The 23,470-nt window shown below is 47.3% G+C and overlaps 1 protein-coding gene across 4 annotated transcripts in view; it reads left to right on the top strand.

Moving 5' to 3' along the window:
- The first annotated feature begins 3,511 nt into the window (after window positions 1–3,511).
- The window catches only part of FOXO3 (forkhead box O3), a 123,075-nt gene continuing 103,116 nt past the window's right edge, over window positions 3,512–23,470 (top strand). For 2 of the 4 annotated variants that reach the window (XM_082633938.1, XM_082633935.1), the window contains exons 1-2: window positions 5,163–5,393; window positions 6,482–7,234. In XM_082633938.1, coding sequence (XP_082490064.1) covers window positions 6,617–7,234 — 618 coding nt within the window. In that variant the 5' untranslated portion in view covers window positions 5,163–5,393; window positions 6,482–6,616. Of the gene's footprint in view, window positions 3,690–5,162; window positions 5,394–6,223; window positions 6,355–6,481; window positions 7,235–23,470 lie in introns of those variants that run through there. The other 2 variants (XM_082633937.1, XM_082633936.1) reach the window with 2 other exon arrangements.

Below are 23,470 nucleotides of genomic sequence, written 5' to 3'. Positions count from 1 at the left end.
CTACTCTTTGTTGAGGTGCGTGGGCTTCTCATTGTGGTGCCTTCTTTTGTTGTGGAGCATAGGCTCTAGGTACAAGGGCTTCTGTAGTTGTGGTGTGCGGGCTCAGTAGTTATGGCACATGGGCTTTGTTGCTCCATGACTTACGGGATCTTCCTGGACCAAGGCGCGAACCCGTGTCCCCTGCATTGGCAGGCAGATTCTTAACTACTGCACCACCAGGGAAGCCCCTAGGTCTTTGTTAAACATATCTTGCATCTTCTCAAACTCTGCCTCCATTCTTTTTCCAAGGTCCTGGATCATCTTCACTATCATTATTCTGAATTCTCTTTCTGGAAGGTTGCCTATCTCCCCTTCATTTAGTTGCTTTTCTGGGGTTTTAGCTTGTTCCTTCACCTGGTGCATAGTCCTCTACCTTTTCATTTTGTCTATCTTTCTGTGAATGTGGGTTTCGTTCCACAGGCTGCAGGATTGTAGTTTTTCTTTTTCTGCTGTCTGCCCTCTGGTGGATGAAGCTCTCTAAGAGGCTTGTGCAAGCTTCTGGATGGGAGGGACTGGTGGTGGGTAGAGCTGGGTGTTGCTCTGGTGGGCAGAGCTCAGTAAAACTTTAATGTTTGTCTGCTGATGGGTGGGGCTGAGTTCCCTCCAGTTGGTTGTTTGGCCTGAGGCGACCCAGCACTGGAGGCTACAGGCTCTTTGGTGGGGCTAATGGCAGACTCCAAGAGGACTCACACCAAGGGGTACTTCCCAGAACTTCTGCTGCCAGTGTTGTTGTCCCCGCAGTGAGCCACAGCCACCACCCACCTCTGCAGGAGACCCTCCAACACTAGCAGGTAGGCCTGGTTCAGTCTCCTACAGGGTCACTGCTCCTTCTCCCTGGGTCCTGATGAGCACACTACTTTGTGTGTGCCCTCCAAGAGTGGAGTCTCTGTTTCCCCCAGTCCTGTCTGTTTCCCCCAGTCCTGTCTGTTTCCCCCAGTCCTGTCAAAGTCCTGCAATCAAATCCCGCTAGCCTTCAAAGTCTGATTCTCTGGGATTCCTCCTCCTGTTGCCAGACCCCCAGGTTGGGAAGCCTGACATGGGGCTCAGAACCTTCACTCCAGTGGGTGGACTCCTGTGCTATAAGTGTTCTCCAGTTTGTGAGTCACCCACCCAGCGGTTATGGGATTTGATTTTATTGTGATTGTTTCCCTCCTGCTGTCTCATTGCAGCTTCTCCTTTGTCTTTGGATGTTGGGTATCTTTTTTTGGTGAGTTCTAGTGTCTTCCTGTCAATGATTGTTCAGCATTTAGTTGTGATTCCAGTGCTCTAACATGGCACTGCTTCTGATCAAAGAAATAATTTCACGTTCCAGAGGCTGGGAAGTCCAAGATCAAGTTTCCAATAGGATTTGCTTTCTGGTGAGAGCTCTTTTCCTGGCTTGCAGATAGCCACCTTCTCACTGTGTCCTCACATAGTGGAGACAGAGATATCTAATGTCTCTTCCTGTTTTATAAGGATAACAGTTTTAGCAGATTACTTAGCTTATTCAGGTAAATTTTTTTTTTTTTTTTTTTTTTTTTCAGTATGTGGGCCTCTCATTGTTGTGGCCTTTCCCGTTGCAAAGCACAGGCTCCGGACGCGCAGGCCCAGCAGCCATGGCTCACGGGCCCAGCCGCTCCGCGGCACGTGGGATCCTCCCAGACCGGGGCACAAACCCGTGTCCCCTGCATCGGCAGGCGGACTCTCAACCACTGCGCCACCAGGGAAGCCCAAGGTAAAATTTTTTTAAAAAATGTTTGTTCCTCCAGTGATTGAATTTACAAAATGGAGTGGACAGTTACCACCTTAAATCATTGTAGAAATAAACACGGTATGATAAGTAGGGAAAATTTTGATAAAAAATTCTACTGCAAAGGTAATGCTCGCACTCTTTCCTAATCAACAACCATAACTTATTCAGCTTTCCTATACTAAACACTTGGGTGAAGAAATGAAGGACCAAGGAAGCCTTCAAGAAGAAAGCAAAGGTCAAAGCAATTTCAGGCTAAAAGGGAACAATCACTCTGAGTTTTCAAAGGCTTGCCTGTAGGGACACATTACAAGTGTTAATTCTTTGGGTAAGATTCACATTTACCAGACTGAATGTTTATAGTCACTGCCATTTGAAGTTTTGATCCTCAACTCATTGAAAAATTGCCCAACACTTGTATTTGTCTTGTACTGCTTTTAAGCTCTTGAAATACTGAACTTTTAAACGTTTCATCCCCCTAAGACTGTAAAGCTTTTTGAGGGAAAGAGCTTTATTATGTCCCTACCCCTGTTAATCACCAAGAGGGTCACAATGAGCTCAATTAATCTACTGAATCATTTAACTTTCATTTTTTTTGGAATGCCCTTGGGATATGCATTTTGTAAATGGACACTCAACATGTTTATAGTGAAAATATAATGGCTGAGAGCCTGGCCAGTGTAAACACATTCTTTCTACGTCTTAATGACAAAGGATTGCTTAGATTTAGAGAAGAAAAAGGGTGATTTCTTTTACAGTGTGTTAAAGTATTAAAAAGAAGCAACTGAAAGTTCTTTGGATTTTATGCTCTACCACAGTGCAAAGCCCTGGGTAATCTGGCCTCCTGGTTCTTCGTGCAAAGCAGAAAATCAGACTCATGGTAATGAATTCTACCCAGCCTTGGGCACTTGAAGCTGAGAGCTGTGATCGTACATCATCTTCCACACTGACAGCTTATAAACGAAATGCAAACTCTGGGCTTCTCAGTGGGGCAGGCACACAACGAGAGGAGAGGGGCCGCACGCAGAGGGGTCAAGCCCAGGAAGCAATCAGAGACCTCTACCCCAGACCTCCCCCTCCGCAGACAACCCGAAGTAGAAGCGCGGATGTACGTGGGCAGAGATGTGTGCCCAAGAGACGGGCACAGATGGACCGGGGACATTCGGAGCAAGGGAGCAAGGACACAAACCACGAAGGGTGATAAGAATCCACCTCGTGGACGGTATTTTGTGCCAGTGAGTGTGTGAACGTGTAAAATCTACTCCGGAACGGGTGGCCGCGGAGCCCGGCCTGGCGCGGCCTCCAGGGAGAAAAGAAAGAGGTGGCTTTGTTCCCGGGATGTGAATGAGGGAGCCGAGGCCGAGCTTACAAAAGGCAGCGTTCCGCGGCGAGAACACTTGTCTCGGTAGGGGTTTGGACAGCGAGCGAAACTCGCAATCAGGCTCCCAGCCGGAGCGGCCGGCTGCATAAATGCCCGCAGTGGGGACAGCCTTGTTGGCCCCTGAGCTTCGCTCGTAGAGGCCGTGGCGCGGGCCCCGCCGCGTCCCCCAGCTGGCGCGGGCGGCCCCACGCGCCCGCCACTCCGCTGAGCTGCCAGCACAACATTCCGTTTAAAAATAACACCCACGTGCGCTGGTAAACAAGCGCGCGCTGCTGCTGGTGCCGCGCGCCCAGGGCGAGCCTGTGAAGCGCGCCCGCGCGCGCGTCCGCCCTCCTCCCGCACGTGTCTGCCGGCTCCGCCCGAGCTGCGCTAGCGCGGCCCAGTCTCCGCCCCTTCGGAGGGCCGCTCACCGCCCAGGAGCCCCGAGATCGGCCGCTGCCGGGCCCTAGCGCCCCCCGTATTACCAGGCGTGCCCCGCAGAATGCTCTCCAACTTTCCTCCCCTGATGCCACCTCATCGCGGCTGGACACATCGTCTCAGGTTTGCTCCTTCCCTCCCCTCCCCGGTCTTCTCACGTCCCTCGCCTTTTAACTCCCCCTCCCATCAGCGCGCGGAGGATTGGCTCCTAGTTCGCCCTCTCTACCCTCTCCTCCTTCCTTCCTTCGAATTTTACTCGATTGTTTATTATTTGTTGGGGGGCGGAGAAGGGGGGCGGAGAGGGGCGTCTGGGGCCTGGTGACGGGTGGCCGCGGCCAGTCAGCGCGCGGCGTGGCTTGACGAGTAAGCGGCGCGGCTTGACGAGTAAGCGGCGCAGCGAATGGCGACGCGGCGCAGAGATCCCGGGTCACGCGCTTGTGGATACAATGACATCATCTGTTTGTACGCGTCGAACTAGCTTGGTGCAGGGGCGGGGCCGCGCGTCACTTGAGTGACGGGTCCTGCGCAAAGCCCGGAGCCTGGAGTCGGCCGGGTGGGCGGATTCCTGGGTACTCTGGGTTGGACCTTTTTGTGTACGGGGTTGTTGCGGAGTCCGCTTTGGACTCCAAGATATTTCTAGTGACTTGGAAGGATTTGGGGAGTCGGGGCGGGGAAAGATATTTATAAACCAAAGCGGATAGAATTTTGGTGTGCGTGTCGCATGTATTGCATTCTTAGTGCACAAATGAACGACTTTGGGTACTGATCGTAGGATAAGGACTTGTGAAGATATTTTTCTAAATCTAAAGGAGCATCTTTCTTTTAAAAAGTAAAAAATGCACAATTAGGTGTTTTGCCGTCATTTAAAAATTAGACTCATTATTTCCCATTCACAGTTGTTCAAAATTTGTTCTTGCATTTAGGAATGTGGAATAATCTGCTTTTCTCCCGAGTTACACTTCTCCCCTCGTTTGCCGTGAAATTCACGAAAAGTGAAACACGATTGCGGTCAAGCGTCCTAGGTTAGTGCAAACCTCTTGGTGCCTGATCAAATCTGAGGGCATCGGTTTATCGAAGTCCTGAGGGCACGAACATCTTCGCTTGCCAGTATTTTCACGCTGAGGTAACCCTTGCCATCTGCGGTCAGCATCTTATCTCGGGTGTTACCTGGTGTCGGGTTCTAATGGGGAACCGGACACCAGGGCGGGCGCAGAGCCTGGCGGAGGGACGCGCTAGCTGGGGACCCCCCGGTGCCAGGCGCCCTGCTCCGAGTCAGGGAGGCCACGCGACTGCGCTGGTGGAGGGTTTGGGGCTCTGCGGGCCCCCCCTCCCTCTTCTCCTGGGCCAGCGCCGCGCTTTGTTGTCGTTGAGGCTCGCAGGAGAGAGGAGAAGCCCGGCGGGTACCGCTGCTGGAGCCTGCGGAGTCCCGGCCCCCGGCGCGCGGCCTCACACCCAAGCCCGCGGCTCCGCGGGGCCGGGTCGCGCAGGCGCGCGCGCGCGCACACACACGCACACCAGCACACCCGGGCCCGCTGCCCAGCCCTCCCCCTGGGCGGGGACCCGCCCGCCCGCCGTCAGCTTAGGTTGAGGCACCCTGCGTGTGTCTATAACTTTGTGCTGCTGCCGCGGCCGCCCTGCTCGTGGAAGGGAGGAGAAGGAATGTGGAAGGCAGCAGCGCGCAGGCTGACAGGCGGTTCTTCAGGCGGGCTGCGGCGGCGGCTGGAGCGCCTCTTCTTGGCCGAGGTTGCGCGCCCCCTCCTCGCCCTGCCCCGGCCCCGCGCGGGATTGTGAGTCCTCCCCCCTCGTCCCTGAAGAGAAGGAACCCAGGTAGGCGCCGGAGCTGTGCAGCGGGTCGGCCGCCTTCCCGGTGACTCCGGATCTGCTTCTGAGCTGGGCCAGGCGCTTCCCTTTTCCCTCCCCGTGACTCGGTGTGCGCGCCGCTCTTCTCTCCCGCTAGTGTTTTTAAAGGACTTGAGTGAAGGGGGGAAACTGTCAAGATGGCAGCAGCGGGAGCCAGGAGGTGATGAACGTGCTGGTCCGGGTTTTCTGGCGGCCCGGGAGACTTGGTGCTTCCCGACCTGTTGGAAGATTGACGTTCCGACTTGCCCCCTCCTCTCGCTCTTACTGGGAAGGGGGTGGAGTACACGACGCCCGCGGGAAAATAAACCACACAAACCCCCAAAGTGGCCGTGCTGCTCGGCTCGACCCCTTGCTAATACCTGCCGAGCTGCTTGCCTCCCTTCTTCCCTCTTTCCTTTTTTTCTGGAAGTGACAAGGGCCCGTTTGCTCTCGGACCCACGTTCACCCTCTCAGCCCGCGGGCGAAGAGGGGAGAAGGGAGCTGCCCGCGCCTTCCCCGGGCTTGGGCCCTCCGTTAGGAGGGGGGGTGGCAGGGGGGCGCGGAGGCGGCAGGGCCAGGAACTGGGAGAAGAGCCGAAGACGCCACAGACTTTGGCGGCGTCGCCGCGGGAAGCACTTGAGCGGGCCGGAGCGAAACATAAACAAACGCACGCCCGCCCAGACTCGGGCTCCGAACACGGATGGGCTGCGCCAGCTCGGGCTGCTGCCCGCTTTAAAGGCGCGGCCCGCGCCCCTCCCCCTTCTTCCCCGCCCCTCCCCCTTCTTCCCCGCCCCGCCACCTAGCCCAGGAGAGACCTGCAGCTTCCGCGGCGGCGGCGGGGGGAGTGGGGAGTGCCCCGTGAGAGCCCGTCCATTCGCTCCAGTCTCCCCAGCGGCCTGGTAGGGGGCCCGCGTCTGCTGCGCCAGGTCCGCGGGACGCACGTCTCCAGGTCTGCCTGCTCCTGGGAGGCGGGCGCGGTGCGATCGGGAAGCGGTGGCCGCGGCGGCGGCGGGCGAGGACTGGTCTCCAGCCCGGGATAACCAACTCTCCTTCTCTCTTCTCTCGTGCTTCCCCAGGCGGCGGCAGTAGCGGCGACGGCGGCGCCCGGGAGCCCGAGCCTTCGCGGCGCCCCCGTCCCTCCCCCGCCGCACCCCGCCCCGGCGCGAGAGGAGAGCGCGAGAGCCCGAGCCGCGGGCGGGCGGGCGGCGAAGATGGCAGAGGCGCCGGCCTCCCCGGCCCCGCTCTCTCCGCTCGAAGTGGAGCTGGACCCGGAGTTCGAGCCCCAAAGCCGGCCGCGCTCCTGTACGTGGCCCCTGCAGAGGCCGGAGCTCCAGGGGAGCCCGGCCAAGCCCTCGGGGGAGGCGGCCGCTGACTCCATGATCCCCGAGGAGGAGGATGATGAAGACGACGAGGACGGCGGCGGTAGGGCCGGCTCGGCCATGGCGATCGGCGGCGGCGCGGGCGGCCCCCTGGGCTCTGGGCTGCTCCTGGAGGACTCGGCTCGGCTGCTAGCTCCGGGAGGGCAGGACCCCGGGTCCGGGCCAGCCCCCGCGGCGGGCGCGCTGAGCGGGGGGACGCAGACGCCGCTGCAGCCTCAGCAGACACTGCCACCGCCGCAGCCGGGGGCGGCTGGGGGCTCCGGGCAGCCGAGGAAATGCTCGTCGCGGCGGAACGCCTGGGGGAACCTGTCATACGCCGACCTGATCACTCGCGCCATCGAGAGCTCCCCAGATAAACGTCTCACTCTGTCCCAGATCTACGAGTGGATGGTGCGCTGCGTGCCCTACTTCAAGGATAAGGGCGACAGCAACAGCTCTGCCGGCTGGAAGGTGCGTACTCACCTGGGGCCGGCGGCCAGACCCGCCGGGCCTCCTGCGCATTGCGAGATGTGCCTTCGATTCGTCGGAGCGCGCCTGCGGGCGCCGGGGAGAGGGGTTGGCAGGGAGAGCATCCGCTGTGAGGCTTTGGGGGTTCTTTGTGACCCCGGAGGAGGGGAACCCGGGGATGGCCGCGCAGGCGGCGGGACGGGGAGAGGAGGCTCCTGGGGAAGCCTCGGGCATGGCCAGGTTAGGAGAGGGCGCGAGGGACGCTGGCGAGGGAAGGACAGACGGACAGGAGTGCATTTGCCGGGTTCCTGGGTCATCGCAGAGGAGGTAGGTCCTCGGCCAACTTTGGAGTCGATTTCCCGGTAGTGGGTGCACGCGAGGCCGCTGCGGGTGGAGTGAGGGGACGTGTTTGGGAGTCGGTGCCCGGAGGTGAGGTTGGATGTGTGGTTTCCAGTAGGTCTCAGGAGCATGGTGTGTTGTGACTAGCTGGATGAGAACCCTGTGTCCAAGTTTCGGGCTTGTGGGTGTTAATTAATTCCCACAGGCACATCGATCCCATGACAAAAAGCAGTGGTTGTAAAGCTTTTCTTGGCCAGTTCTCTTTCCTTGCCTGTGTTGACACCTTTATTCCTCAGAGATGTCTCAACAGCAAACCCGCCTCGGAGTAGCCTCTGAGATGATTTGGGACCTGGAACGGGCCAGCCCTGCCACCTCGACAGGGACTAGCCGCACCTGCTGCTTCCCCGCTGAGGCCTGGACTCTGGCCCTGTCTGAGGCAGGGGGTCCAAGTGTGGAGGACCAGGGCCTGGCTCTTCACCTAAGCCTTTGGGAGGGAGGTTTGCTGGCAGGGCTGGACTGTAATGGCTTCTACCTATTATTATAAGTGAACCCGAAGAGAGGCTCTCTACGGCTCCTTTTCTGCCTCTTGGGGCACTGGACACGTGGTAGGGAGAGAGGTGTGGAAAGGCCTATGATGTAATGACTTCCTGCAGTTGGGCATCCAGAGAGATTAACTCCTGTCCCCCTGCTGGGCTGCTGATACCCAGCTGCTTTGCTCTTGCACCTCATCCTCCTGGTCCCATCTCCTAAGATATGAATGTGTACCAGGCAAAAGAGAGCCCTGTGCCTTGTGCAGCTGGAGATGCATATCGTTTGTCAGTTGCTTCTATTAACAAGTTAGCCTTTTTTTTTTTTTCTTTTAATTAAAGAGGTAGTTGCTTTCTCTTTCTGTCCTTTCCTTCGTTGTCTTTGGGGAGCCCTGTACTTCCTGGATTCCAGTGGGTGTGTAAAATAAGAATAATTTGACCTTAGGCGGAGAACTGAAACACTGTAGAAGAGTCAGTGTATGAAAAAGCTAAAGAATTTAGTGTTATTGACTTTTAATTTGCTTTTAAAAAATCTTGCAAAGTGCCTTCAAAAATTTTTTTTAGTATTGGGAAGGGCTTGTTTAGATACTTTAAAAGCAAAACGTGTGCTTTGATATTATTCCACAGATCTGGCTCATCCTTGAACAAATGCTGATATTATGAATCTTACATTTGATTTAATTTTATTGCTTTGCAAAAGAATATGAGTTGTGTGATATGAGAGATATTTATGAAACAGATGAGAGTTCCGTTTCAAAACAGTGCTAATGTGATACCTTTAAAAATTGAGTTTCCAGGGCTTTCTTGGTGGCACAGTGGTTGAGCGTTCGCCTGCCGATGCAGGGGACACGGGTTCGTGCCCCGGTCCGGGAAGATTCCACATGCCGTGGAGCAGCTGGGCCAGGGAGCCATGGCCGCTGAGCCTGCGCGTCCGGAGCCTGTGCTCTGCAACGGGAGAGGCCACAACACTGAGAGGCCCGCGTACCGCAAAAAAATAAAATAAAATTGAGTTTCCAAGTGGATAGTAAGGGTTAATCTCGAGGTTCATTGTTAGGAAGGGGTGAATTTATGGGATCTAAGAAGACGGATTTTGGGGGGTGGTGGGATATTTTCCAAATTTCTCACACTTGAAATTTAGTCCTGCATATTTTGAATTTGGCAGAAAATCTGTTAGTTAACAGTTAGCTTTAAGTTAGTTAAAAAGTTAACATAAGAAGGGTTTTTACTTTTCTTATTATTTTTAAGATTATGAAAGTAATTTAAACTCCACAAATACTGTTGTTTGCATCGTATTTATAGTTATAGATAATATTTATAGTTAAAGATAATACCAGTTTATAGTATTTGAATTTTTTATAGTATCTGAATTTAAGATTTATGTGAGAAAGTGGTATTACCAAAAGTAGCCATGAGTTGAGACTGGATTAATTATTTTTTCATGGAGCTTGCAGGATTTGCAATAGAGATTTTGGACCTAGTCATAAACTTTGTGGTTTTATGTCCTAACTATTTTTGGTCTCATGGTTTCTTTTTTCCTTCTCTGTTGTCGCATCTTTCTTTAACTAAAATCCTGTTAAATATTGTGAATTGAAACTTCCCAGCCCTAATATGTTTAATACAGGGCACATATTCTATGAGTATTTTTACTTGAAAATTTTACACCAATTCTGTTTCTGAGTATCACACAAAAACTAATCCTTGAAGACTATAGGGATATAATTTAGTTGAAGAATTTTTGTAAGATGACCTTTATCAAAAGATGCAGCCATGCAGGAACTTCCAAATCTTTGATGATGGAGAATGCCCTTTGAAACTGGGGCTGCTGGTTTCACATTCCGATTATGACTAATAGCCAAGCTTTTTTGTGCTTGTGGTTTAGTGGGGGGTGGAAGAAGAGGGACAAGGGAGAGGTCAGGAGCTAATTGTGACCCATTTCCATGCATCCGAGTTTCAGGAGTTGATTTCTATCATGATTAGTCATTTTGGAAGCATGCATGTGCATTTAAACCACACTACTTTCATTCTGAGTTATGCATGCAGGTTTTTAACTTCTAAAAATGTCTAGAATTCAGGTTAACCTCTCCTAGTCATGTGTGCACCTAGGCATAATAGGCACGGTCTAGACCTTACTTCTTTTGTAGCTTTTTGGACTATTGTATTATGAGATATTGTAACCAGAATTATCTCTCTAAGATCGTAGACTGAATTAGAAAAGAGGCCTTAGAGATCAGAATTGAGACCAGTGGCTCAAAACCCTGGTTGCATGTTAGAATTACCTGGGAGCTTTTAAAAAATACCAGTGCCCAGAGAACCTGATTCAACTGGGCTGTGTGGGCATTGGTTGGTGGGGTTGTTTTAGTTTTATTTTGAAGTTTCTCAGGTGATTTTAATGTACAGCCAGGATGAGGTTTGCAGATCTTCAACTCCCTTATTTTATAGGTGAAGAACCTGATTCTTCAAGTTAATGACTTTTCTAAGGTCACACAGGTAGTTAATACAGAGGCAGTTAGTAGCCGTGGTTCTAGAGATCTTTTTCACACTGTTTTTCTCTTTAAATTGATCCTTTTTAAAGGTTATTTATTAAATACTGAGTAGTCTTATGTAAGTAGAAGTTGTTTTCCTGAAAAGCATATTTGCCTCTCAATCTAAAATATCTTGGTTATTGTTTCAGCATCAGACGATGGATGATTATTGATGGAGGCTGAGTGAGTGCACAGTGTTTTTAAAGCTGTCTGGTGCCTATCAGGATGGGTACTTAGGAACTATGAAGTGACGAAGGAGGCAAAAAAGAGAGCATTTTAGCAAAAGGAGGAAGCTCTTGGTTAACTGAAGTTTGTCGGATGCAAACTGTGCTAGGGAGAAAGGTGATGGCTATCTTGCAGGTTCCCTTACCTCGGGCATGAAAGTAGAAATGAATAATCAGATGTGGTTAAGAGGGGAAAAGGTTACATTTCCCTTAATTCAGATTCAGCTTACTTGCATGGCACCTGTAACTGAGCTGGTGAGTTGTCTGTTTCCACCTGTCTCAGGCAGACCTCTAGGACTCCAGGGTTTACCTGGTAAGGCCCATTTATTACTGATTCTCCTATACACGTCCACACATCTGTGGTTCCCATGGGTCAGGGCACAGTCACGTTAGGCAGCCATGAGTTTCTGTGGTGGTTCCTACAATTTCATAAATATAAGATACTGTGTGAGGACTTCTGCTGCCGCTGCAGAGGATGGTTCTTCAAGAGACCGAGTCTTCCCTCATGTGAGAATGTGTCCTCTCACCAGTTCTTCCCAAGGTTGAAAGATGAGGGCTGACCCGCCACATAAAGCTTGCTCACATCCTCACTGTTCTAGCTTTTTAGATGAACGCACCCAGTTCCTTTTCAACGTACTGTGTTTAAAAAATGTTATTTTAACTGCAACTTTAATGTTTAAAAATATTTTTAACAATTTCAAAATGACAAACTCATAATAATTCCATTTTGGCCTCTAATTTTGACCTCAGTCACCTTTTGGAGTAAAGGGCCAGTTACGGTCATGCCATGTATGAGGAATCTGTCTTCAGCTTGGCCCCTGTTGCTAAAATGCTGTTTTGTAATTTCCTTTGGCAGTACTGTCTTCGTCAGTGATTCTCAACTAACATACTTCCTCTTTCTACAGCAGCAGTACACCAGGGGGACTGTTTTTCTTCTTTTTCAAAGCTGTGTCATCGACCTGTGAGGTGAAGAAATTGGCCCTTTTAGACTTTGATCGGTGAGCCCCGTGTAGCAGAGAGACTCTTTTAAAAAGAAGCTGTTTGTTTTGATATGTTTATCTCCTTCTTCGAAAATGAAATGAAACTATGCAGACTTATTTTTAGGAGTTTTTAGGAGGGTTCTATTTTAAGAGAATGACACCATAGAAGAACATCTTGTAGTTAAACTTTTTAATACTCGTGATGCTTACTTAAAACCTGCAAGGTATTTTTATTTGGAAAATTAATGAAGAAGCCTTGTCCCACTAAAAAATCATTTACTTGGTTTGCATAAAGTTTAGCAGATACAGTTCATCCAAAGATCTTTATAAAAATGCAAAGATAAGACTTTCTAGGCCAGTGCCTTCTGGGGAGGTACCCAAATTACCCATTGCTGATCAGATTCCAGATTCCCTGGGCTGGAGAGAATATGGAATTTGTTTTGTTTTCATGCTCATTCATCTTGTCTGTGAGGAACAGACTTGCTCCTATTTTTGACTCCTCATTTTTCTCCTTACCGTTTCCTGTATCACAAATGGAGAAGCCCTGAAGACCACTTTGGCTTTTTGCTGCTATAGAAGGAGCTGGGGATGACACATATGTAGGTGGGTTAGTATCAGTGGATGATACAGCTGGCGTACAGTAAGTGAGTAAAAGATTGGAAAGAGAAAACCTTTTTACCCGTTTGCATTTCATGCCATTGGATTCATTCAGCAAGTATGTATCAACGGCATACAGTGTGCAGGGCGTTCTGCCCGGCCCAGGGGTGTAGTGGTAGCACAAGGCAGATAAGGTTCCAGTTCATAGGAGTTTGTGTTCTCTTGGGGGAAGACAGAAAATAACCATGCAAATCTGTGCTCTGTAGACTTGTCCCTTCTCTTTGCCTTTTTTCCCCTCTGTACTTCTACTTTCCTTAGTGCTTCGGCTCTCTGCAGAGAAGTTACCAGCAAACTGAAAAGTCGAAGTTGAGCTCTGGCTTGGAGCTGGCTTTTAACTCTCTGCAGATCATCTTCAGCTTGCTTTGGAGATGCAAGACCGCTGTCACATGGCTCCTGCAGTTTGGGTCTGTTTGGGAGAAGCTGGGACCTTCCCAGGCCCACCTGGATTAGAGCATGCCTGTGGCCCTGGACTAATCTGGGGTCCCCAATTCTGTTTCCTGGGGCTGTGGTATAGGACCGGCCTCTCGGAGTGGATGTGGAGCCTTGATGCAGTCGAATCATCTGTATTGCTTCTTGCCTCAAATTCAGAACTAAACGAAGTCTTAAAAATCATCTAACTACTTCATTTTGCAAGTGAGGAAACAGGCCAGGAGCACGTGAGGGACTACCTCAGGGACCCACAGCTAGCAGGGGTGGAGTTAAGAGTGTCTGTGTGAACTGAACCCAGGGCACTAGTGTTCTGTAATATCTGTTGCTAACCATTGTGGTTTCACAGCTGTTCGAGTCATCTCCATTTCTGCAAACTCTTACTTCATTTTCTCTCCTCTGCTTCCCCTCCCCCATCCTTTAGGCTGGCTGGCAGGACAGTAGCTGTGTTTCTCTTTTTGCATTCTGCATCAGCACTCTCCGCTCACCTTGCTGGAAAAACCTACTCTCTCAACCCCACCCGACCCTGCCCACCCTCTGACTCCTGTCTGTTCCTTTTGCCATTTTTCTGTGACTCCTGTATATTCTCAACTACAGTGTAAAAGCCTTGAAAGCAAGGAAGGTGTCTAACAGACAAAAGCATTTCTGATGCTGGGATCTGCTCTTGGGATCATTACGTCCTCAGCCCATGAGCCTAGCCTTGTTCTGGGACAGTAACACTGAAAGGGGATGACGTGACTCAGGAGTGGGGTGACGTCATGTGTAGAATCTTTTGGATACTTGTAGCTATGAAGGTGGCCCAGACCTCCTAGTGTTGGTGTTGATATGATATAGTGTAATTATGAAATGATGCTCTGCTATCTAAGGCATGTCTTGTAGTGTCTTATTTCTGCAGTTCTAGTGTAGAGGTCCTTGAAAACTTCATCAGTGCCCGTCACTATCCATCACAGAAACTGAGGGAAACCTGATCTTCGGATGACTTTTCCTTAAGAGAAGGTTGACATCAAGTCTTCCCTCTGTGTGTGGACCCCACTTTATGCAGCATCAATATGACCGTCTAGAAAGAGTCACCATGGCATTGTTCAGCCTAAAACGTACAGACTTACCCACGACCGGAGCACAGCTGTGGTGTCAAACTAAGTTGTCTATAATGTTCTGCATTTGGGGCATAAATCCTAGATGTACTTGAAGTTTTTTATTTATGGATTGGAAAATAGAAGTCACATATGAAGGAAGAAGAGATAGCGAGCCGTCTGAGCTGGACCTTTCCAGGGCTAGTCTGCAGCTCTTCTGAAGTAGTTTTCTGAATAGGTGGTTCAGATAGTGATTATCATAGAAGATCCCAATTCTGATCGCATCACTGCCCAGACAGGCTCAGCATCTAACCATTTTATTCTTGACTGAACAACTTTCATTTCTCAGTATTGCAGTTTCCCCAGTTGGAAAAAGAAGTATAATAGCAAGCACCTGTAGACTATTGTGATGTATCACTCCTTCCTGGTGAAACACAAATGTATAATAAGAGTATGTTTCAAGCTGGGCTTTTTTTTTTTTTACCCAAGAGTGTGCATTTTCACTTGGACCTTTTTTTGTGGTTTTAATCTTGAGGCTTTCTCTCTGGAGTGTGTTAGTCCCTACTATGGGATAACATTACAAAGTGAAGTAGACTAAGTTCTCTGGTGGCCTGTGGTACCTGCACTAATTTGCTACTTCTATAATGTGTCTGTGGTGAAGAAGCCAAGTTATCTTCTGGGGGCTCACCATGCCTGGGTGTCCAGATGCACTGCTGGCCTGCAGTGGAGAGGTGAGCTTAGAGCAAGGAAAGCTGTGGCACACTTGTGGGGCAAAGCCAAGGTAGGAAGTGGCCCCTGCCACACGCAGATAAGCGAATGCATTAGCTTTTCTCTGGAGTGAACCCATAATAAAGCCAACAGATGCCTTTGGCAGTTTTCAGTATGTGTTTTGTAATTTCTTATTTACTTCTTCGAAGACTTTGTGTGTATATGTGTGGGAGAATCCACATCATATTTTTCCTTGTGTTTTGGATGTCTAGTGAAATTAATAACGTGGCTCCTGAAACCACTGAGAATTTTCTTTAAATTTAGAGCCAGCAGAGGGAGTACCCAAGTCTTTAAACTGATCTCAAGGTTTTTTTCCCCACATAGCTAAAATAATACCTTGGTTAAAAACAACAAAAAAAAGAACTCTAAAGTGCTACCGTGTAGGCTTATGTCATTGTTAGAAAAGGGTAATTTGGAGGAGGGAGTGTTTAAAAACCCAAGGTAACTTTTTTAAAAGGAAACTTTGGTCTTCTAAGACCCATGGTCCAATTCCCATCCCCAAATAGTTAAATGAAAGCGTTTTTAACTGAAAAATGTCTTCCCCTGGCTTACATCTTTTTGCTGCTCCACTCTTGATAATATATGTGAATGTTCATCTATACCTGATACCGAACTTCACAGTATGTCAAGTGTCTGGGTCAGTGGATGGTTCTGTGTTTTAGTGCTCTTTTGATTGAGACTTTTGATATTTTCCAAGATTTCATTTTCCTGTGGGTGAGAGAAAGGCAAAAGCTACATTATTCCCAATTCAGATTTAGTAGTTATGGATCCACTGGAGATGATAAGTTTGACATTTTTATCATCTAAAGTTCTGTAGTTCTGTGAAGCTGTAATTTGTCATCTCCCTCCACTTTGCCCCATATTTTGGTGGTGGTGGTTTATTTTCATTTGGCAGCTGTACGGGGTTGAATAGTATCCCCCCCAAATTCATGTCCACCTGGAACCTCAGAATGTAACCTTGTTTGGAAATAGCATCTTTCCGGGGGTAGTTAGTTAATTTAAGATGAGGTCATATTGGATTAGTGTGGGCCCTAAATCCAATGACTTGTATCCTTATGAGGAGAAGAGAGGACATGGTAGATGCAGAGAAGGCTGCATGAAGGCTGAGGCAAAGGTTGGAGCAATGCAGTTACAAGCCAGGGAGCATCAGACTGCTGGGAGATAGCAGAAGCTAGGCAGAGGCCAGGAAGGATCCTCCCCTGAAGCCTTCAGAGGGAGCATGGTGCTGCCCATGCCTTGATTTTGGACTTCTAACCTCCAGCACTGTGAGAGAATAAGTTTTTGTTGTTTGAAGCCCCTAAGTTTGTGGTAATTTGTTATGGTAGCTCTAGGAAACAAACACAGGAGCACAGGGGTGGAAGAGAGGGACAGGAAGGGCTGTAGATAGAAGAATAAAAAGGTTTTATTTTATTTTTTTTAAATTGAGATATAACTGACACACAATATTATTAGTGTCAGGTGTACAACATAATGATTTGGTATTTATATGTGTTGCAAAATGATCATCACCGTAAGTCTAGTTAACATTTCTTTTTCTTGTAATGAAAACTTTTAAGATTTACTATCTTAGCAACTTTCAGATATACAAATATTAACTACAGTCACCATGCTGTATATTACATCCCCAGGACTTACTTATTTTATAACTGGAAATTTGTATCTTTTGACCCGCTTCACATATTTTGCCCCCCCAAAAAAAAGGTTTTATTGAGATTAAAATTAAAATGTTAATCATTGATAGGCTACTTTCTGGTAGTTTAAATTTCTTCTTTCTTCATCCTGCTTTGAGGCACAGAAGGGAGGCATGAATTCCCCTGATTTCCCAGTGAGAACTGCTACAACTCGTCCCTCCCTCCCTCCCGCTTAGCCTGTACTCTGGGCTCCCTCCCTAACCCTCCCACTCTCCTTACTCAATTTCTACTTTTTGGCCGCTTTCGTGAAGCTGGTGGAATGGAGTGTGGACTTGAGGTTTACTCTAAGGCCATGAGGTCTGGCTGAGCGATTTGGTCTAGGACCGCCGGTCTTTAAGGACAGGGAGCAGCCTGGGTCCTCAGCGAAAGGAGAGTGAGTTTTGAAGAATTCTCTCTTCCCTGTCCCAGTCAGGCTTGAGAAGATGGAGCCCCATCAGTTTCACTGCCATCCATGGTGGCAGTAAGGCTAATCCAGAATCCCTCTGGAGTCCCCTCAGCTCCTCCTGTGCTTGCTTCAAGGCGTTTCAGAGTCTCAACACACTTGAGCCTTCAGGCTCCCGTCCCCTCTGTATACTTATGTCCACAAAACCCAACAGTTCCAATGGAGCATAGAACAGAGAGTGGTTGTCCTCATCCAAGTAGCAGCAGGTATTTTCTAGGTACCTCGTAGGTGTTTGGGCTGAATTATTCAGAAGTATTTAAGAATCAGAATTGCATCTGTTTTTTTTTTCTCATATTTCAAAACGATATTTTTGGGAAAGGGAGCCAGGGTTATAAGTCATCTGGAAGCACAGTTCTGTTTTTACAATAAAAAGAGGAGTTGACACAAGATATTCTGAAGCCTAGTTATAATAATAATAGTAGTAGTAACTATGATTTATTGAACACTTACTGTGTGCCAATCAGCTAGGTTTTTTACATTTAATATTGATCCTACGTGATAGGCATTTAAATATAAATCCCAATTGAAAGGCAAGAAAATGGTTCAGAGAGGTTTCAGTAAATTGCTTGGGATTCAAGCCCAGGTTTCTTGGAACTTGTGCCTTTTCTAGTATGTTCTGCTCCCTCCGGAGTGCGGAGGGACTGTCGGTAGGGGTGGAACAGTAAAGTTAAATAGCTCCCAGTTTGTAAGTCGCTACCGTGTGCCACATTCTTTATATATATTACCATCAATCCCATTATTAATCTTTCAGAATACTGTCTTGAATGTTTATCTTCCAAACGGTGGCTGACTCAGGGTAACTAGCACATCTCTGTGTTGTTGGGGGAGTGGACGGAGACCCATGATTTAGGCTCCTGCCTCTGATTTTGCATGAGCTAATAATTTTAAGAATCCAGACAGTGCCTGGGCTTTTAGTGGGGGAGTTTGATTTGGGGATTCTCATTTCTGTTTGGACACTGCCTGTGTAACCATGGTTTACTGTGGGTCAGATAAATAGTGTATTAGTATTGAGAACTAATAGAGCGAGCGATACATGGTGTGTGGAAATCCTTTGGGTTGGGCTTTTGTCTCTGAGAAATTTCTGCCTTGGTAGAACAGAATATCTCTGTTTCTGTAGGCTTCGGGTAGGTAGATGGATGGAGATAATACCACCAAGAAAAACGGATTTCAGGGGTAAAAAAACACAACAACATTTATAAGAAGTTTCTGGCCGAAGTGTGGTTGCTGAGTCAGATCTCATAATTAAAGGTATTAAGCATATTTTGTGAGGTGGTCGACCCTTTGCAATGCAGTTACTAACGGGTTTAAAGGCAGGTACTAAGACAGAAACAGAAAATGTTGCATAATGCAAGTGGCTGGCCAGGTTAAAGTGTTTATCTTACTAAGGAGCTTACTGCTTTTGTCTTCAAGGTAAAATATGTATGAGTAGGACCTAAAATGATGCTTTTAATTGGCCATAGGAATGTAGCACCCATGCCCCCTGAGATAAAATATGGCTTGCAGAACACTAATCCCATGTGTGTGTTGGAAAAAATTTTAGAACTCTCAGTTTCACAGTAAAGATAGGTGAGTAGTGTCTGGAGAGTGTCCAGAAGATAGAATGAAACCCCGTGATAAACGTGGAGCAGGCAGAATGGCTCTGCCTGATAGCTGAACACAGCCAGGGTGTGGGGGAGGGTGACGAGGCCAGAGGCAGCTGCGAAGAAGGCGGCCTTGGCCTCTGTGGACTTTTAAAGGCACAGCTCTGGGTGTAGGCCTGAAGTTGAGGCAGAGCATAAAGTTATATCCAGTACAGCTGGTTAGATGTCTCCTGGAAGACTGGCACTACATTAAAAAGATCAAGTGGAGAGTTAAGCCATTGACTCGCAGAATTCAAATCTCAAAACTGCCTTTTTTCCTAAAGTGTCCTAATAATTAATTTCAAAAAGGATAGTTCTTTCATCATAAATTATCTAGATAATTGCCTCGGTTCCATATTTCACATTAAGCTTGTCTGAGTGATGTTTAAAGCCTCCTGCTCACCTTCCTGTCCTTTCTCTTTTATATTTTCATTTTTAGTTTACTTAATATTTTTTTTTAAAAACAGTATAGTTTTTCTTCTAATGCTGTAAGGGTTTCGTTAAGTAAAAACACTTTCTCTAGATCTCTCCATTAGAACTTCTTGTTGGTAAATTCCTTAAAAAAATTCTACCTATGGGGATATATGTATATGTATAGCTGATTCGCTTTGTTATAAAGCAGAAACTAACACACCATTGTAAAGCAATTAGACTCCAGTAAAGATGTTAAAAAAATTCTACCTAATTTAGAACTCCGTTTTGCTGCATATTTCTTCTAGAATTTTTACCTTATATGATAGCTGTTCTGGGGCTTCGTGGCAGCCTTCATTTCCAAATCAAGGACTTGTTAATCGCACCCTTCATACTTTTTGTTTTTCTTCTTCTTTCCCCAGGCGGTAGGATGAGAAGGGACATACCATTATTCACTAGTCATTTGTCAGAATAGTCCCATTGACAGCATCAATTTGCCATTAATGAATATACCTATCATGTAAATAAACAATGGCCCGTAGACTACATTTTAAGCAAGGTAATTTTTTTTTAAAAAGTAAAAAATTGAAACTCTGAGTCCAAGCATTCTCCTGAATTTCTTTAAAAGAACAATGATCAGATATATACACAACTATGTATAAAATAGCTAACTAATGAGAACCTGCTGTATAGCACAGGGAATTATACTCAATGCTCTGTGGTGACCTAAATGGGAAGGAAATCCAAAAAAGAGAGGATATATGTATACATATAACTGATTCACTTTGCTGTACAGCAGAAACTAACACAACATTGTAAAGCAACTATACTCCAATAAAAATTAATTAATTAAAAAAAAAAAGAACAGGGCTTCCCTGGTGGTGCAGTGGTTGAGAGTCCGCCTGCCGATGCAGGGGAAACGGGTTCGTGCCCCGGTCTGGGAAGATCCCACATGCCGTGGAGCGGCTGGGCCCATGAGCCATGGCCGCTGAGCCTGTGCGTCCGGAGCCTGTGCTCCGCAACGGGAGAGGCCACAGCAGTGAGAGGCCCACATACCGCAAAAAAAAAAAAAGAACAATGATCAGTTATTTGGGGTGCATCATTTGTGTAACCCTGAGAAACCCGGAGTGTGCCTTGGAAATGTTGTGGGCCTGATTCTTTTAAAGTTGTCTTCCAGCTGACATGGGTGTGAGCATGCTTGCTTTAGCACACTTGGGCTCTTAAGCTCCTGACAGATAGCTTCCTAGGTGAGCTAGTGTACTGTTTCTTGAAATTAGTGACCTCGATCAGGCCTTCTATCTACAACCCTGTCCAATACAGATAAGCTTACAGCCTTCTGTTTGAATAGATGCATGTCCTCTGCTGAACTGAATTATCTAAATCAGTCCTGTTTAGTCCCCTTCCTTTCCAAGAATGATCCTTTTTTTCAGGCTGAAAGTCTAGGTGATCTGGGCCATATGTTAGGCTTTACCACATTCAACCTTCATGTTAGTTGTCAAGGTGAAATTTAGCATCGGATGTATTTTGGCCGCGCTACATGGCTTGCTGGATCTTAGTTCCCCAACCAGGGATTGAACCCGGGCCCTCAGCAGTGAAAGCGTGGAGTCCTAATAACCATTGGACTGCCAGGGGAATTCCCTGGCATCTGATTGTAGGCATCTTTTAGTAGGTGTTCCTTGGGAGGAGGGAGCGGTTTATTCTGATAGTCTCATAAAATCAGGGAATGCTTCAAGTTAATTTGTGGGCAGTCAGTACTGAATTAAGTGAAGTACCATGTGTCAAATTAGGAAAGCTAACTTAAGGTGTTAGTGAAAGCTACCGTCTTCCAAATTGATTTTAACATAATGACTTAACAAGTGAATGTTTTTATCAAAAATTACTATTCTCATTTTTAAGATGCAGATTTTCCCACATCTTGGTTTTCTGATCACATCAAAGGGCTTAAATTGATGGATAGTTTTAACTGTTAGCGCAGTGGGATAACATCTGGTTTTTCTCTCTGGGCTCCCAGTGTTTGTCCTGTTGTGAGCAAAGATAATTTTCACCTGACGTCTGTCTGCGTTACCTGCCCTGAGATTCCCTGATCTGTCCACTGACCACCAACACTGCATTCTTCTAACTGGTCTGTTTTGTGTTCATCATTCTGCCTTAAACAGGATCATAAAGCTTTCAGATATCTTTTCTGGCGTGTTACCTCATGCATCTGTGCTTAGTCAAGAAGGAAGAGAAGAAAATAACTCTATCTTGGTTTTATCATCTGCATCACATGATTTTACAACTTTGAAAACTCACTTGTCAGTGTGGTTACTGGGGAGATAAGTTCAATTACCAAGGGCTCTGAGAGTTACTGCTGCAGGCTCTTCCCTCTGGCCTCCCCTTTAGAAAAGAAAGACGTTTAACTTTGCTCAAGGATACATTTTATTGTTTTTTCGGAGCATGATTTCAAAGTTGAACGTTTAGAGGATTTATTTGTGAGACATTAAAAGCTCTTTGCCTCAAGTTCCTAGTTATTAACTCTTCTGAAAAAAATAGTACCGTTTTAAAAAAGGTTTCCTGATACGTCCTTTGGACTGTTGCCACGTCTTTGGCAGTTGAGGGTACTTCCTTGATTATCTAGCTGTTTCTGATGTTTGAACCTAAGACTGCCAGTGTTGGGTTGATCCTTAGATAGTCTCAGAATCTAAGAGCCTCAGTTTTACTTGTCCTAGTCGTTCCCAGCTACTTTCCCATTCTTTCTTGTTTTGTGTCATTAGACATTATCTAAACAGGTCTTACTGTCCTTCTTCTCTCTTTCCCATCACCCATTATTTCTCTGTGACCTTCCTCCTGCATCAGTGGTTTTCAATCTTGGCCATATTTGAGAATCACGGGGACGCTTTGGAAAACACCAGTGTCGAGGTCCCATCCGAAACCAATTAGGTCAGAACCTCTAGGTATGGAGCCTGGGCATCTATATTTTTTAAAGCTGCCACGTAGTTACAATGTACAGTTAGGCTTGAGAACACTGTCTTAGACAAATGAGAGATTTTGGCTGTGGAAGTTATCAACCAATGTAATGACTTTTAGGCCTATTTCCACCCTATTCTCCATGGGGAGATGACAAGGTAGAGTTTGCTCCCTGGAAGCTCCATATAAAAAGGAAGGAGCACTATCAAATTGGGATCTAAGAGAACAGTTGGCTTCTAAGACAAGGGCATCGTTATTTAATAAACTGTGTTTAACTAGGATTTCCTCTCTACTTTCTTTTGTGTAAATGAATGTGCTGTCTTTAAAATTTTCCAGCCCCCACTCATTTTTCTAGTCTCCACTGGACCTTAGTTAACTAATTTTGAAGTTTTCAGGCATTTGTAAGGAGAGACAGTGCTATTTCTAGTCATTGTATGTTTCTTGAAATCTGAGACACAGAAACTCACTCTTTTGTGCAACCTAATCTGATATACTAGAGGGTTCTACCATGTTCTGATTCATTAAGCTAGTGCTTCTCAAAGCATGGTCTCCACACCAGCAGCATCACCTAGGAACCTGTTGGAAATTCAGATTCTTGGGCTCACCCCAAACATATTGAATCAGAAAGTCTGGACCCAGCAATCTGTGCTGTCACAAGGTGTCCGGGTAATTCTGCTGCAAGCTGAAGTTTGAGAACCACTGCTTTTAGTCATGTGCTAAGTCCAGAATTCTTCTGGATACAGATTAGGAGTCAAAAATCAAATTTTTCATGCCGTCTTGACTTCAGAGGCCTGATAAGAGTAGGAAAAGATGAACAGAGAGCTTGCAGTGGTATCTGTGGAGATGTAACAGATGTAACAGAGTTCTCAGCCCTAGAATAGACTTTGCACAGATCCTTGTTGCTGTTTAGCTTTCTGTTTGGTCAAGGGCACCAACCTCCCCCCACCCCCAGACAACAGTAATAGACGATGCACTCAGGTGCACAGAGGAAGCCACGTGTTCATCCTAGTGTGTGTACTGTGTTCAGAGGACTCGTGTTTAGGTTGGATTCTTATTGTTTTGTGATCTTTTCCCCGTACTTGTTTGTTTTGGTCTTTGGGGAATGTTCCTAGTTTAAGACCAGCGTCGGACAGGGGGAGTAGTCAGTCGCCTGACTCATCCACAGACGGACGTGGGACATGTGGGAGAGAGATAAGATTAAAATGTGCTGGGTGTAATCAGTGTGAGAGGGCGAGTGAAGTGAAGGGGAAGGTGATGCTGCTTTCGTGCTGAGGTCGAGGCGAGGCATTGGTGAGGAGGTGGCACGCGCATCTTGGCCCAGAGTCCTGCAGGACACACGGCCTCTCCCACCACGAGGTGAAGCCAGGTAAAGAGCAAAAAACAAGTTACTGTTGCTTGTCAGTATCCCTGGATTCTGGAGTCCATTAAACAGGGCCTCATGATCAGCCATATCAAACACAGCTGATGGCTTTAGGAATATAAATAGTGCAAAGAACAGTCAGTTGGCCGGGTCTTGGAAGTTCATTTCAGGACCTCCTAGCAGCTGCTTCAGAATGTTGCCTGAGATTCATAAATACTCTTATATCTGACACTTAAAAAAACCCAACAAACCAG

The sequence above is a fragment of the Mesoplodon mirus genome (assembly GCF_964341445.2).
Source record: "Mesoplodon mirus genome assembly, chromosome: 10".
In the NCBI taxonomy this organism is placed as follows: Eukaryota; Metazoa; Chordata; class Mammalia; order Artiodactyla; family Ziphiidae; genus Mesoplodon; species Mesoplodon mirus.
Note: the sequence above shows the minus strand (reverse complement) of the source record. Positions and strands in the feature narration are given on the sequence as shown.